The sequence below is a fragment of the Harpia harpyja genome, chromosome 8, assembly GCF_026419915.1.
Source record: "Harpia harpyja isolate bHarHar1 chromosome 8, bHarHar1 primary haplotype, whole genome shotgun sequence".
NCBI lineage: Eukaryota > Metazoa > Chordata > Aves > Accipitriformes > Accipitridae > Harpia > Harpia harpyja.
In genome coordinates, this window is record NC_068947.1 from 41,621,039 (window position 1) to 41,636,342 (window position 15,304).

The following is a 15,304-nucleotide window of genomic DNA, read 5'->3' on the forward strand; positions in this document are numbered from 1 at the left end:
AGTAACCTCTTTTCTTGCGCAGGCTCAGTGGTTTCTTGGTATTCAGCCAAGCCGTAAGGCCCATCTTGGCTGGTTCTTGGGGCCAGCTCCTGCTTATCAGGAACTGTCTCTGCCTCAGCTAATTTCAACAATGTAAGCGTCAAACATCATCTTTCATCCCCTATATCTACTGTATCGGCTGAGATTCTTTTGACTCCCCTTCTCTCACTCACCCCACCCCACCAGCGAGCAGGCTGGGGGTGCACAAGAGGTTGGGAGGGGACACAGCTGGGACAGCTGACCACAGGGCTATAGATATAGATATCCAGACCGTATGACACCATGCTCAGCATATAAAGCTGGGGGAAGAAAGCCTCATTCCCTAACTTTCCGCACCACCTTGGCCGCAGGCCAGCCCTGAAGCCGGAGGCGCCCACCCAAGCAGCTGCACGTCCTCGATTTCCCTTACTGCTCCCTCAGGGAGCAAAACAGGAGAAGTCCCCGCTCCCCCAGCCCCAACGCGCCGCGGCTGACCACGGAGGAACACCCCGCCGGAGCTCCTCCCCACTTCCACCCGCCTTGAAGCAAGATGGCGGAGGCTGCGTCTCCCGTCGTGCCCCGCGGGGTCGGCGGCCGCGCCCCTTCAGTGGACGCTGCCATCAAAATGGCGGCGGCGGCGGGAAATATGAGTGGGGTTTGTGGCTCGCGCGTCTGAGAGACTGACTGAGGCGCTATGGACGCCTTGGGCTGCATGAAGTCCCTGCTCCTGGCAGCCACGCAGTACCGGGCTGCCAAGACACCGCCCAACGCGGCGCTCCTGCAGCGCAGCCTGGAGGTGAGAGCAGCGCCGGTCCTGGGCCCCCGGGCCGCGGTGGAAGCGGAGCGGGGCGGCGCGGCCGGGAACGTGGGGATGGCCGCGGTGTCCCCTCGGGCTTCGGCGCACGGGTGGCTCTTCTCGGGCCCCGGCCTCGGCTGGCTCCTCTCCCCCGTCATCGCTCTGGGCGGCCGCAGCGCCGGCTCTGGAGCCGCCGGGGCCTCTGCCGGCTCCCCCCGCCGTTGCCTGCAGGCGCCCCGTGGCGCCGGCCGGGCCGGGCCCGCGGCCTGCCCCGTGGCTCAGCGGCCGGAGACGGGGAAAATCGCCCGGTGATCGATTGCCGGGGGAGGTGGTGGTCCAGGGGGGCCGCCGGACAGAAGAAACCTTTCAGTTTTTAGCAATATCCCCGGACTATGACTATGTCCTTTATTATAATGCCTTATGGCGGTTGTGTGTATTTACATATGTGTACAGTACGTTCGTATGCACGTAGGCTAAACATATAGTGTGCCTTATGAGGGACTTCTGTTTTTTTAGTATCCCCTAAATTCTGACCCCGAAAGATCATTTATTATCACAACTTAAAAACAGAGTTTGAATGATGAACTGATCTTGTATCTGGAGTTTGCTAATTTCATACAATATGTAATCAAAGGTGTTTGCTGCTAAGGGGTAGGCCTGTCCATTTCCCTGATCTCCACGTAGACCCTTGTGTACAACGCTTGTGGTGGGCACGCTTGGTATGGTGAGCAATTAACACAATGACTGAATTGCTTAATCTGCAAGGTACCTTTTTCAAATACAGATTTTTTTTTTTTAATTGCTAAAACATTGATATAAGAGTTAGTATTCAGCTTAGCTTTCTCTTCTGTATCCACTGTAAAGAGGTATACAGGGAATATGCAAAAACAATGTTACTTTGCTCTATTGTGCAAGTATAGCTTGTGTGTACCTGTATTGATGTGCAGGTGTATCATTTTCAGCACCTTATATAGGCTTCCTTGAACTCAGGTTCCATTTTTTCACCTCAAGCACACAGTGCTCCCAAACCAGCACTACCTGTACTAGACTGCACTTCTTATCCTTCCTGCAGAGTGGCACCTTTGGGTTCTTGTCCATGTCTTTAGAAAGCTGGCCGTTGGGCTGAGCTGAAGGCTGATTGCTAAATGTCTGTGTTGAGCAATCTGATTGGTTGTTCTTTCAAAATAAATGAACCCTATCTTTTGTCTATGTTAAAACATAGGTAGGAAGAGTAACCTGTTAATTCTGTTCTATGTGTGAAGAAACACTAAGTGTTGCTCTGCTACAGCTATGAGATTAAAAAGAATGCTGTTACTACGAATGCTGTCAGCAAGCAAACAAACGAAGCCTCAATATGTTATAAATTAACACAATGTAAACTTGGTACTTTCCAAGAGTAAAGGGAACACATCCACAGGAATGATAACCAGATTTTTTTCAAAAATTCTTTTTTTTTTTTTGCAGCAAATGTGAATACAAATGTCCTGTTAGAGCGGCACTTAGATTTTGCCCTATTTGACAAACTGAAAATGTATTTAATACACCTCTGTGCTTTGACTACTGTGTTAAATACTTTGTTGCAGTTGAGTAATTAGAGGTTGGTTTTGTCCCTTCATCTCCAGGTTTTCTCTGGACTGAAGCTTACACAATTATTTGCTTCAAACCAAATTCTACCAAGTGAATGTCTCAGTTGCCTAATAGAACTCCTTGAGGATGCTGATATAAACCCATCTCTAACCTTGTCTGTGGTTACTTTGCTATCACAGCTAGGTAAGGTTTGCATCTGAAGTTTTTATCTTTGGTCTGGGAAAGGGAAGACAAGACAGGTGCTGATTCTGTGGCATGGGTGAGAACTTCTTGGAAAAAGCATAAGGTGTGAAAGATGAAGTGTTTTTCATTGTAGTGGAATGCTTGGCTGAGCCACCTGACTGTATGTACAAGGCTAGATAAGATGTTAAATCACCATGAGAAGCATATTTGAAGTCATCACTGTGAAATGACAATGATCATGCTTGTCAGAATTTGTTTCCTCACTGGGTAGGGTGAGGAATTATTTTCTTGACCTTGATTTTTGGAGCTTGAAAAGACTACCTTTTTTAATGAAGTGAAGAAACCTGCCTAGGGGATGCAAAGATAGGGAGAAGCCATGTTGCATCAACAACTGTCACCACCTCAGTTTACCTTTCCCATTGCAGCATTTGCTGGGTGGCTGTTTGGGCTCTCCAATGGCCTGGGCCTGTGTGCATCAACTTTCCCAATTACAGAATAGGTTCTACTGCCTCTTACTTGTTTCTTGAGATGTGTTTGGTTTGGGGGTTGGTTTTTTTTTGGTTTTGTGTTTTTTTCCATTTCACAGAAGTGGGATTTCATTGTCTAGGGTGCTCAGTGCTCACCATAACCTACATATATAGGGAAAAATTATTACTTAACTGCTTAGTTTCTCATCATGTATGAGTAGTTTTTCAAGATTTGAGTCCTTTATGATGACCCCTTGTTTCTCCTCTCCAATGCTTGGAGTTTTTAGCCTCTTTTAGCTTCCTTTTAGGTTTTTGAAACAGTTACTGTAAAATTATGTTTGTTGCTGGGGTTCTTGACTGTCTTTTCCAGCCTGTTGGGTCTGGAAAATTTTACGAATTAGTCCTTCTCTAACTGATCTGTTACTTTACCTGTCATCGTTCTTTGCTACGTCTTTTTCAAGACTGCCTAAGCAGAACTGGCTTTTTTAATGTAACTATTGCTAGATAACCCTATCAAGTTACCAGTTTTAGTCTACTTGCCCACCATAGCATGAAGCAAGAAACTGCGATAATTGATTTTTAACTTTAAAGCCTTTTAAGTGCAAGTTTCAAGATCTCAAACAGAACTAAAACTTTGTAGGTAGGAGGTAGGCCATTCCTTCAGTGTCTAAGCATCTTAAGGAAAAGTATTAATGTTTCAATTAACTGTAAGTTCAGAAATAAGGTAGAGATGCAAGTGCATAGGAGCTGTGATTTATTTGTAGTTATTTGTGAAATATACATGAAAAACTGGTCAAAGACTTTGGCTTCTGCTTAGATTGGTAGCTAATACAACAGTTGCTTTTGCTATTAGATAGGGTGTTTTGTTAATAATTCTTAAATTCTAGCTTTAGACAATGAGACTAGAGAAGCTCTTCAGAATACCTACAATCTGACCAGCGTGCTGGCAGGAGTGGTTCATCGAAGTTCTACAAATCTTAGCGACCCAGTCGTATTGCAGGTAACAGGAACTAATGCTTAATAATGTTTGGCTACTCTTACATAGTATACATTATATTGTATGCATATAATAACTCTTTAAAAGCTCTATCTAAAATAACGTGTTGAGGGAAAGTTGGTCTTAGCTGTATATTTCATTTGCTGTATGAGGCTAGTATGACAGGATTTTAACACTGCATAGAGTTCTCTGTATCCTCTCTTTAATCTTGCTTGTCCCTCTCACCTGCTCGAATTAAAAAAACAAAACAAAAAACCCACCAAACAAACAAAAAAACCCAAAACCTGTTTCTGAAATTATTTCAAGAAATCACTGCTTGAGAGCTTGGAAGGTTATTTTCCAGTTGAGGTGTTTAGTTGTTTTTCATAATGTTCATAACAAAACCCTGGAGACTTTTGTCTCATCAGTACTTTGACAGGTAATTGTGAAGGAGTGAAAGGAAAGCTGTGGCTGCCAGTTCTCATGGAAGGTTTGCAGGGCATGTATGCCTCCTTCCCTCTGGTCAGTGCTATCTGCCAGTGAATGCAAGGGGGCTGTGCTAACAGAAGCTTGCTTTTAGGAGCCAAGTGCAGACATTACTGTTTTTATGGGGTTTTTAAATTATTTTTTTTAAGTGAACATGTGACATCTCCCAGTCTGACTTCACCAATTTTAACCTGTCCTTTCTGTGCATTTAACAGTAAAGTTTTCTTTACGTTTTAAAAATATGCACAGGTTTTCTCATATGTGGTTCTAAGCTTTCAGCAAATACTTGCTGGCTACCTGTGGTCACCTCTCTTTCTGGAGAGAGAAAGCAGAAAATGAATTTGCTAGTAGTTCTGTTGCCCTTGAACTGTGGAAAAGGAGTCAAGCATCCAGTAAAGAAGACTTTTCTTATGGTTTGCATATTTCTGAAAGCGCTAGGAGGACCAGAAGACTTGGAGATCCAAGTGACTTGCCAGTCAGTGGGAGAGATTTTTGTAGTCACCAAATAGATCCAATTATTTATGCCTTTAAGCTCTTATATCAGATATTTACATGGCGAGATTTTGTTTCAGCTGCTATCATATGCTCTGATTTTTGTCATGTTTGAGTATATTAACTTCACATTAACTCAGTTATGTGCCAAAAGAATGCTGTATGAAGGACTTTACTACCATTAGATCTGTTGGCAGTCTTTACAGCAAACCTGTTTTCCTATAAACATACTTTCTGCAAGAGCTTGCAAAGTGCTTTTTGGATTTTGAGACTTCTAGATCTTTCAATAGGACAAAGTCCCTTTCTCACTAACAGAATGGAGAACTTGCTGACGAGGCAAAGGGGCAAACTGGATAGGCTAAAAAGGTAATTCCTCTGTCAAAACCTTATTAATCTGTTTGGGCTTTTAATAAGTACATCAGTGCGGTAGGACATTACCCAATGTGCTTGCAGCAGCTCGTGTAACTGTTGTGTTAACATTACAGAGTCTGAAAATTAATTAAGTTGTGGTGTCTCATTATTTGTCCTTTCAGTTTCAGCTTTTGTAACTTGTAACATTCTTCAGTCAGATGCTATAGGAAAGAGATAAGTGAATAGCTTTTTATTTCCTCAGAGTATGCAGTTGCTGCAGAGGCTAACCTACAATGTTCCAGTCTTTTGCGCTGGTGCCAACATCGATGAATTAGTTTCATTTCTACTGCATCATGTGTAAGTGTGTACTTGGTTGTCTTTTCTTGTGGGAAATATCTAGCGAAGTTTTTAAACTTTCTGAAGGCCATTAGCATGTTGCACTAACCCGGTCTCCAGAGCGAGCTGTGGCATTTTTGCTCTGAAGTCAACAGAGGCTTTTCTTTGAAAACCATGTTGTTACAGATTGTCAAATGCAATGATTGTAGGACTTTGGGTGATTTAATAGTAATTGGCCTCTTAGCCCACCCCACTGGGAGCAGGAAGCTAACAAGGAGAAAAACCAGGAAAAAATTCATGCTTGTCATTAGGAGCAGACTTGTTACATTAATACAGATTTTGTGCAAGTGTCCTTGTAAGAGGTTTAATGACTATTAAAAGCACCTGCAATAAATGACCTTTGATGGCACTTGTCTCTGATACTGGGGGGGGGTTTCAGATGTACTCTGTTAAAAACTGCCCACGCTGTGGGGATTGCAACCTGAATTTTGCTGTGCTTGGTGGAATGGTGTCTAATTAAAAAACAAACCCCCCCAAAAAAACAAAACAAAATAAGTCGTCACCCACCCCCTGCCCTACAATTTCTTGTAATTAAATTATGGATGCTTTAATAAAAACATCTTTATTTAAACTTCTGAACTTTTCTTTTAAGTCAATCCACTGAAGATGAGTTAACGATACCGTGTTTAGGACTCCTGGCAAATCTCTGTCGTCACAACTTAACTATTCAAACTCAGATAAAATCTTTGGTAAGAGTTTTGGTTTTGTGGCATGATTCTCTGGCTTGAGGGCAAAAGAGAGTTACTTGACAGGGTTATTACCTTAGTATTTCTTATGCGGTTTTTTGCGGCAATAATAGCCCTGACTTGCTTGTTCAGCAGAGTTGGTGGTTGTTTCTCCCATGTTGGAGAGAATAACCAGTAGAACAGGAAGCTGGTTATTCTCTTTCCTTCTCTACATTCCTGTGTTGTTGCACTAGCTTGTGTTATACATTCAGTTTCTGCAACTGTTCTCTGCAAATGAAAGGTGAGTTTAAAATTTGAGTGTTCTTCCTTACAAAAACTAAATGTTGCTAACATATAAAGACTTTATTTGGATTTTTTGTAAGCTGATCTTGATGTCAGGTCAGGGCCCTTAAATCCTCAAATATGCATCCATATCTGAGCTACTCAGTTCCTGTCTCTTCATAAATAAGTGCAAACATAACTTATTTTTTAATTCAGAAATACAAATTCATCTACATGGCAGTGAATGTACTGTTTACCTTGGAAGAGAGGTGGGGAGGAAAGGAGGAACTATTGTCAGATCCGATCTCTGAGCAGAGAACAGATGGGGGTCAATTTTCAGTGGTTATTTTCTATTAGAGACTTCGGCAAAATTACTTTCTCATCTTTCTTTAAAATTATGATGGAATTCCTTCCCTTTTTTTTTTTTCATTTTAACTTATACAAGTTCAACAGAGAATTTAGTCATTAACATCAACACCAGTATTGTGCAGTAGAACACTAAAATAGTTTTCCTAGAGAACTGTTATCATTCTAATATTTTTTGTTTTATTCATTCTTTGTATGGCTTGCTTATAAATATGTATCACCTGTAAGTCTGGTGTTTTTATAGAACAGAATAAAATTTATAATGCCTATGTTTCTCCTTTTTGCTTTAGAATAATGTGAAGAGTTTCTATCGTACCTTAATAAGTTTCCTGGCCCATAGTAGTTTGACTATGGTTGTGTTTGCCCTTTCAGTATTATCAAGCCTTACTTTAAATGAAGAAGTAGGAGAAAAAGTAAGTGACGCTTTTGAAGTCTGTTCTATTCTTAAATTGTAGATAAAACTAATAGTCACACTGGCCAAATAAAATTCTAATTCCAGCTAGTTTTAATAAGCAAGAGACCCAGCAAAGTAAGTATGTGCCCATACATAACTTTCTTCTTCCTTTCAGCTCTTTCATGCTCGAAATATCCATCAGACATTTCAGTTAATATTCAATATTGTTGTAAATGGAGATGGTACTCTAACAAGAAAATACTCTGTTGATCTACTCATGGATCTTCTGAAGAACCCCAAAGTTGCAGATTATCTTACCAGGTATGACTTCTCTTAAAATTACAGGATATTTTTCTGAAGTTCTTGTTCAGTTTCTTTGCTGTATGCTATTTGCATTCTGAACCAAGCATTGGAAAAAAATTCCCTAGATGCTTTTTGAATGTTACTACTTGATTATAACTGCTGCACCTGAAACTAAAGGATTTTTGTGTTACTAATTTCACACAGAAGTGTGAATCAAAATCTGTTTTTTCATTGTCACTTAGGAATATTTAATAGTGTGTTCAGTAATTCTTTGTCTGGACAGTATCAGTAGTCAGACAACTTGATGAGTAGCCTGTATTATCTGGAAGTGGAATAGTATGGTTGAAGTTGTAATAATTTTGCTGGAGGGCATCACAGAGTAGTTCTGTGGAGAGCTTGACTAGTGGTTCTGCAAATTCAGTTAGCACAATTTATTTGCTGAATTTCAATCTAAATCTAGCAGTAAAAATAGATGGAAAATCTTGGCTTATTTTAAGCAATTTGCTTTCATTCTTAGAATATTTTTAAAGCTTAGTCTATTTTAAATAGAAATTACATTATCAAAACTATCACTGTACCTGAAGTGTTTGGGGGTAAGAGGGAGAATAGAGCACTTGCATTCATCAGTTGGTATAAATGTCTGAGTGTGAAATTCCAATATTTTTTTTTTTCCCTCTATGTATGCTGTAGATATGAGCACTTTACCTCATGCCTTGGTCAAGTATTAGATCTTCTTCATGGAAGGGATCCTGATTCATCATTTAAGGTATTTATACTTTTTCAGCTTAAGAATAAGAGGGTAAAACTCCTAATCTAGTTCCACTTCTGTAGTCATATGTAGGTTCCTTGTGTACAAGGGCTCATAATGAAATACATTGTCTTCAGGACTCTTAAGTGACCTATGGTATTCACCAAGTTTATATTTTCTAGTTGTTCAAAAGGCTGTCAGGTTGAATTTGTAATGGTTGGGTTTTTCGCCAGACTATGTGTGTCTGCTTTCAGGCAACAGACATAAAGGCAAAAAGCCAACATAAACACCTCTTGTGCTTCGGCTAATAAGAAATTTGGGGAATGTACCAGAAATGCAGTGTGTACCCCACTTCACTGGCTAAAACTTGAATTAATACTACTCAGACATTGAACTGATGATCAGGCAACCATGATGCGAATTTCAAAGACTTAGGAATAAGTTCTGTCATATTAGTTGAGCAAATTGATGCCACATTTGGTTAAACAGTTAACCGTTACATTCAACTTTGTCTCACTACAACCTTATGTAAATGAAGCATTGGCTATCTGTTGCTAAAGGCTAAAATATGAAATGTGAAAATATTTGGGCTAAATACATCTGTGAAACAAATCTTAAGGTTTTTTTTATGAATGTGTTTCACATCATAGTAAATAATAAATGCTAATGTTTCTGTGTATGTGATTTCTTGTTGTTTGTTGGTTTTATTTAGAAAGACATATTGACAAGGAGCTTTCCAGGGTGCTTTCCTGTTTGTGTGCATCCATTCGTGTCGCAGCATATTTTCCCTTCCATAGCTTTCTTCATTCTGACTGTATATGCATTTCTACTGCTTATTAGATCACTAGCCAACAGTCATGCTTTTTTAAAAAAAGAAGAGAAAGCAATACACTGAATACTGTCAGAAGCCTTCACCGGTCTAATGAACTGTGTTTCTGCTGCTGACTTGGCTTTAAGGAAAGAAAACTATTCTTCAGAAAACTTTAAAGTGCTGAAAGGAGTTGCATAGAACTTACATATCTCTTTAGACTTGTGCTATGGGCGTTGCAGTTTCTGTACAAGTACTTGATTTAAAAGCATTTGAACTCTCATTCACTTCACACAGATCTTGGAGCTGCTGCTTGCCTTCTGTTCTGTGATAGAACTGCGTCATACCCTGCGGCAGGCAATACTGGAACCATCTGGCTTGCCAGTGTCTGGAAATACCAGATTTGTGACTCGCTCAAAGACTTTTGAACCATCTGTTGCATTGGTGCACTTGTCAAACCAGCCATTGGAAGGCTCTGAAGACTGTTCAGTTCTAGCATTGCAACTGTTCAAAGAGATTTTTGAGGTACCAAGACTGATAATTGAGTTTAAGAGCTTCTTAGCAGCTATATTTTTAATTGATTTTTAAACAACTATTAGCATTTTACTTGAAAAATAGCATGCAAGAATATACCTGAAATAAAATATTCTTACTGTTCTAGAATTCCATGCTTTCTAAAACAACTTTTCTTTTAAAAACATGCTATATTTTAGAAATATGTCTGTGTTGAAAGTTAAGTGGAAGATATGGTAGCTCATAAAGTCATGAGGTAGATACAAAGCTATCAAAGAATAGCTTCCTAGGACTTGTAGAAGTGAGAAAGTTTCTGCTGTTTCTGTGCTCTTTGTTAAACTTCGTCCTCCATTATGATACTGATCAGCAGTCTTAAGACTCAGGTTTAAACCTGAAATAGCAAGAGGCTGGGAAATCTAGAAGACAGGCTGGTGGAGGAGGGGGTAGGGTAGGATTAGCTTCCTTGTTCTGTAGTCTTATACATTGACATAAAATAAAATGTTTCTATTACAGGATGTTATTAATAGTGGGAACAGTGCCTCGGCCAAACACTTTGTGGATCTTTTGCTGCCTGTTCTTCTTGATCATCTTCAGATGCCAGAACAGATTGTGGATGAGCTATTAGTGAAGAAAAAGTGTCAAAGAATAATCAAGGCTATTGATGTCCTGACAAATATCCTTTTTATGTGCCTATTGGCAGTTCATTTATTATTGCTCCACCGTGATCTGCTCTAAGATGTTAGAAGAAATGTCCATCTTGGATCACTTTAATAGCTTTTAGACAATAACTGCCCTAATTTTATTTAGGACTGTCCGTCTTGAAAGACCTTAAGTAGCTTTCTAATTGCTGTGAAATTATTTTGTAATACAGTGGAGCAGGATAAAATGTGGTGGCTATTCAACAGTATAGAAGCACTTTGCAGATCAAAAATGAAGATGAGTGTTTTCTGTTGAAATTGTAAGGGGAGTTTGGGTGGCCATTTTCTTGATCAGTATAGTGTTTTTGCATAGCTAAGTCAAGTGCAGCTCCCAGTTAAATATGATAGAAATTTAGATCAGTGGAATGATACAGTTTTACACTCCTCTTGGAGTCCTTAGTGTCCACAGTGTCATGTAGCAAGGAGGACATGACTGCAGGATGTAGTCCTGCATCTAAGCTGAATTCTATGAAGAAGTCTCACTTCACTCCTAGATAACTCATCCTTGTATTAGGGACTGATTGTTCACTGCCTTTTGTTCATCATTTTTCTTTATGCCACTCATTTTATTGTGGTTTCCCTTAGTTTCCAAGTAAGTGTGTGTTTTAATTGAAAAGTGAAGCTTGCTTGGCTTGTGAGTTAACCATGACTTAAGTAGTTTATGTAGTTGGGTTTTAAAAGCATTTTTGGAGGCACTTGTGCTTTGATACACTAACTTTTGTGTCCTTTATTATTGGAAAAAGTTGCCTTTTGGTGCCAATAGCACCAAAGCATAGGTATATTAAGTTTATTCTTAACTCAGTCTACTGCTCTGTAGAGATGAAATACTGAAAATGCATGCCTCAAAGGTACTGACTGCCAGCCAATGTACATCTCTAATAGAAAACCAATTTACCTATAGTGGGATTGATACTGGTTTTGGGACAAAAGCCATGGACTCTAAAATGTGGTGAGCACATAAATTTTATCTAAAATCTAATTTAGCAAGACGTGTATGAGAGTTGTGATGTTGTTCCAATAGAAAGTATATTGTAGTTGAAAGTACCATTTAAATGCATGTAAATCAATACTGGTTTTAAATCAAACTTAGCATTTTTGTGGCGATAGAAAGTAATGTTGCTGGTCAGTTCAATAAGTAAAACCTAGCTTAAACATTCAGATATTGTTTTCAGCGTAACCTGGAGATCCACTTATGTAGAACAGTGACCTTAAACCTCATGCAGTAGTTCAAACTTACCCAAGTTGAAGCTTACCAGAACTGCTTATGGCACCTCATTTTTCATTTTGATTTTATGCAAGAAGAGTTCAAAAATCACACATCAGTATGGGAGGGAATTATTGCACTGAAAATGGAATATACATTCTTTCAGCCCAGTGTCATTAACCTGAATGTTGATATAACTAATAGTTATATGGCCAAAAAACAGTGAAATATAATGGAACCTATGATTAAACCCTCCTCACTTTCAACTTGAAAGTGATTTTTTTGGTCTTCACTGTTGCCATCCTTGGCATGCTGGAGAAGCTCAGCAGCATGTCCAAGGAACTCAGTGATTTCTCTTGGTATTGGCACTGTTGCCTTACTAGACGCATTTAATTTCTTTGTGAAGGTATTTATTAATTTTTTTAAATTTACTGAATTTATTTATCAGTGCTGATTTGACAAACCTTTTTCTGCCGGTTTTTTTTCTCACCCACTTTGCTTTTCTATTTTTATGTTTAAAAGCAAACTTGCTGCTGATACTATTTTGAAAACACTTGATCTCATGAGCAGACTGAAACAGGATGTACCTGGTATGGAGGTCAGCTTCTACAAAATCTTACAGGTATGACTTTAAAATGTCTTAAGAAACATATCTGTGAAGGAAGGTGTCACTGCACTACCATAGCTTAGTTCTGAATGTTTTGGATGCTTGTCTCTGAAGTGGTAAAACTTCTAGGAAAATATAGTCCCCTGGGCACAATTCTTAAAGGTTGTTTCATGGTTAGTTCTTCTAAAAGAAGAGCAGTTTGCTTTTACTCCAATCATTTATTTCAGTAATGCCTGTGAAATCATATTTCAGCTGCCTAGTAAGTATTATCCTTTTAAGACTGCATTAGGACTGCATTTTAAAGATGGCAAACTAGAAAAAAGTTATCACAACCATGTAATTATTTGTAAGGTTGGTTACTATTAAATATATATGTCTAATTTGTGACTTTGCGTAGTCAAAACAGTTTCTGGTAACTATTGGTCATACCTTAACAATTTACTTTGTTGATTGAAAAGTAATCCAGACAGTCAAACACTTCATGCTGTTTTGGAGGGGTTTCTTTCAATAATGAGAATTATGTAATTTAATGGGTAGCAATCAGAGTTTCACAGTCCTCAGGAAATCCTTATAAAACTTAAGCTTGTGACCCTTTATCATGGAAATCAAGCACTTGAAAACTTGAAGCAATTAAGTAGCTTCTTTACCTGTTGCATTGGCTTTAATGGGAAAACATGTTTCTAAATACTCTGAAGTGTAAACTATTTTTAAAATTTCTTCTCTTCCATTGACTTCAGGCTCAGAAACTTAGAAGGGCAAACTTTAAGAAGGTAGCTTAAGTTTTGAATAAAACAATTCTGTGCTCATGGGCTTTGATAGTGTGATGGCTGGGTGGTTTGGGGGTTTTTTTGTTGTTGACTGTTATACCTTGTTTTGACGGAAGTAGTTTCTTTTTTAGGATCAACGCTTGATTATGCCTTTGACGTTTGCTTTAACATCAGACCACAGAGAGCAAGTCCAAGTGGGACTTAGAATACTGTTTGAGGCTGCACCCTTACCAGATTTTCCTGCCATAGTGTAAGTTTGTTTTTGTGATAGTCTAGTAGGATTTGACATTTTTATGGGCTTAGTGATATTCATGTTTCTTGGCATATTACTTTCGATTCATCAGAGACAGAAACTTTAGGAAAAATTGTCTTGTTTCTTCTTTATCTGCAGTTAAGAGACAGTAGTGATCTTGGAGGCCAGAGGAAGTAGTTCAAATGCTGATGGTATTCAATTAACATCAGATCCTAGAGAGCATAGTAGTAAATGACTTCTGTCCTTCCGGGTTCTTTTGTCTGAAGTCTGTGCTTGCGACTTACTACTTGGAGTGCATCTAATATTCTGACTGTCAGATTCTCTCTCTACTGAACTTTGTCAGACACGTCACTCTTCAGTTCCTAAAGCTTTGCTTACCCTTTTGCGTAACTTCCAAGAAAGAACAGAATAGGATAAGACACGGGCAGATGGCAGTTCAGGTAGTATTTAAGGTGGCCTAAATAGGGGAAAAAGTATTGAGAAACTATTTGATGGAGTCCTTATTTCTGTAGATGTAATAAAATAGGAAAAACCGTCACAGTCTTTGCAACCTAGAAAACCAGTGTGACACTTCTTCCCTTTTTGTTAGCAGAGCTTTTTAAAAACAAAAATGGGAATTGTTTGAAAGGACTTCCAAATCGGATGCCTTTTTGGCATTTGACCTGCTTTTCTCAAGTGAAAGATTTGTAACATAACTAGTTTATATTGGAACAGTGACTGAATTACTACTTATATGGAGGGAAAAAAGTAAAGGAAGATGACCTAACCAAATCGTGGTAATTTGCTTCATTGTGGCTTTTTGGTTGTTTTTGAGAAAGCTTGTGAAGTTAGTGGCATGTACAGGAACTTTAAACAACAAACAAACAAAAAATCCACACACCCTAGGGAATCATACTCTTCTCTATCATAACCCCAAAATAGGCCAGTGATAAGAACACAGTAATAACAGTCTAAAACTGTGTTCATCCTGAAAACACCAGTGCTGTTTTTATGATTACCAAGTAGTACTACATATCAATAATATCAATATATCTAGTTAGCTGTAGACTTCAGGAGAGAAATACAGGGGGGTGCTGGGGGTAGGGTATGTTAAGTAGAGGAATGTCTGTAAAACCATCAAAACGGGTACAAAATAAATTTTGAAAGCTGAAGCACCAACCCAAATAGGGTTTCAGAAGAGGTATGCAGCTCTGGAGCTCTGAGGCTACAGGGAGTGCTTGGGATCTCTTACTAAGGCTGGGCCAGTAGGAGGTGGTCTTCTAGCCTGCAGGAGGTGTGCAGTTGCTGAGGATCTGTGGTGCCAAGTAAAGGAGCTGCAGGAGGTCAGCAGCTTGTGAGTATCAGAAATGATGAAGAGGAGATTGACCAGATCCTTCTTCAAGACCTTCAGGTTCAAGTGTCTGAGACTCCAGATGTGCCAAAGGAGGGGCAGACAGAATCTATGCCTATTGGGTTGGGAAATGGAGACTCCTATGATGGCGATGGCTGGAAGCCATGGGGGCACAGGTGATATTCCCCTTGATTCCACCAGGGAGAGGGGAAGGGCTTGAGGAGAGAGAAGTGGACAGATTCTGTAGGTCAACAATTGGTTGTGCAACCAGTATTAGAAACAGTTTTGGTTTGGTTTCCATGACCATGAGACTGAGGATCAAGGACTGGCCAACATGATGAGGAGACCTTTAAACTAAAAGTGACAAGGGGAAAAGATGACCAACAATCAAGTGAGGAAGTGGTAGACTGGGTTGGTGTCATGGTTTAACCCCAGCCAGCAGCTAAACACCATGCAGCCACTCACTCACTTCCCCCACCCAGTGGGATGGGGGAGAGAATCAGGGGGGAAAAAAAAGTAAAACTCATGGGTTGACATAAGAATGGTTTAATAGAACAGAAAAGAAGAAACTAATACTGATAATAACACTAATAAAATGACAATAGTAATAATAA

The 15,304-nt window shown here is 39.5% G+C and overlaps 1 protein-coding gene across 3 annotated transcripts in view; it reads left to right on the top strand.

Annotated features, from left to right (window-relative positions):
- The first annotated feature begins 560 nt into the window (after positions 1–560).
- The window catches only part of CIP2A (cellular inhibitor of PP2A), a 30,582-nt gene continuing 15,838 nt past the window's right edge, over positions 561–15,304 (top strand). Inside the window, exons 1-13 of one of the 3 annotated variants that reach the window (XM_052794011.1) lie at positions 561–814; positions 2,437–2,584; positions 3,939–4,051; positions 5,619–5,713; positions 6,345–6,441; positions 7,356–7,478; positions 7,635–7,780; positions 8,453–8,528; positions 9,616–9,843; positions 10,345–10,504; positions 11,337–11,478; positions 12,256–12,355; positions 13,239–13,357. In XM_052794011.1, the coding sequence (XP_052649971.1) occupies positions 713–814; positions 2,437–2,584; positions 3,939–4,051; positions 5,619–5,713; positions 6,345–6,441; positions 7,356–7,478; positions 7,635–7,780; positions 8,453–8,528; positions 9,616–9,843; positions 10,345–10,504; positions 11,337–11,478; positions 12,256–12,355; positions 13,239–13,357 (1,649 nt within the window). In that variant the 5' untranslated portion in view covers positions 561–712. Of the gene's footprint in view, positions 815–2,436; positions 2,585–3,938; positions 4,052–5,352; positions 5,372–5,618; positions 5,714–6,344; positions 6,442–7,355; positions 7,479–7,634; positions 7,781–8,452; positions 8,529–9,615; positions 9,844–10,344; positions 10,505–11,336; positions 11,479–12,255; positions 12,356–13,238; positions 13,358–15,304 lie in introns of those variants that run through there. The other 2 variants (XM_052794012.1, XM_052794013.1) reach the window with 2 other exon arrangements.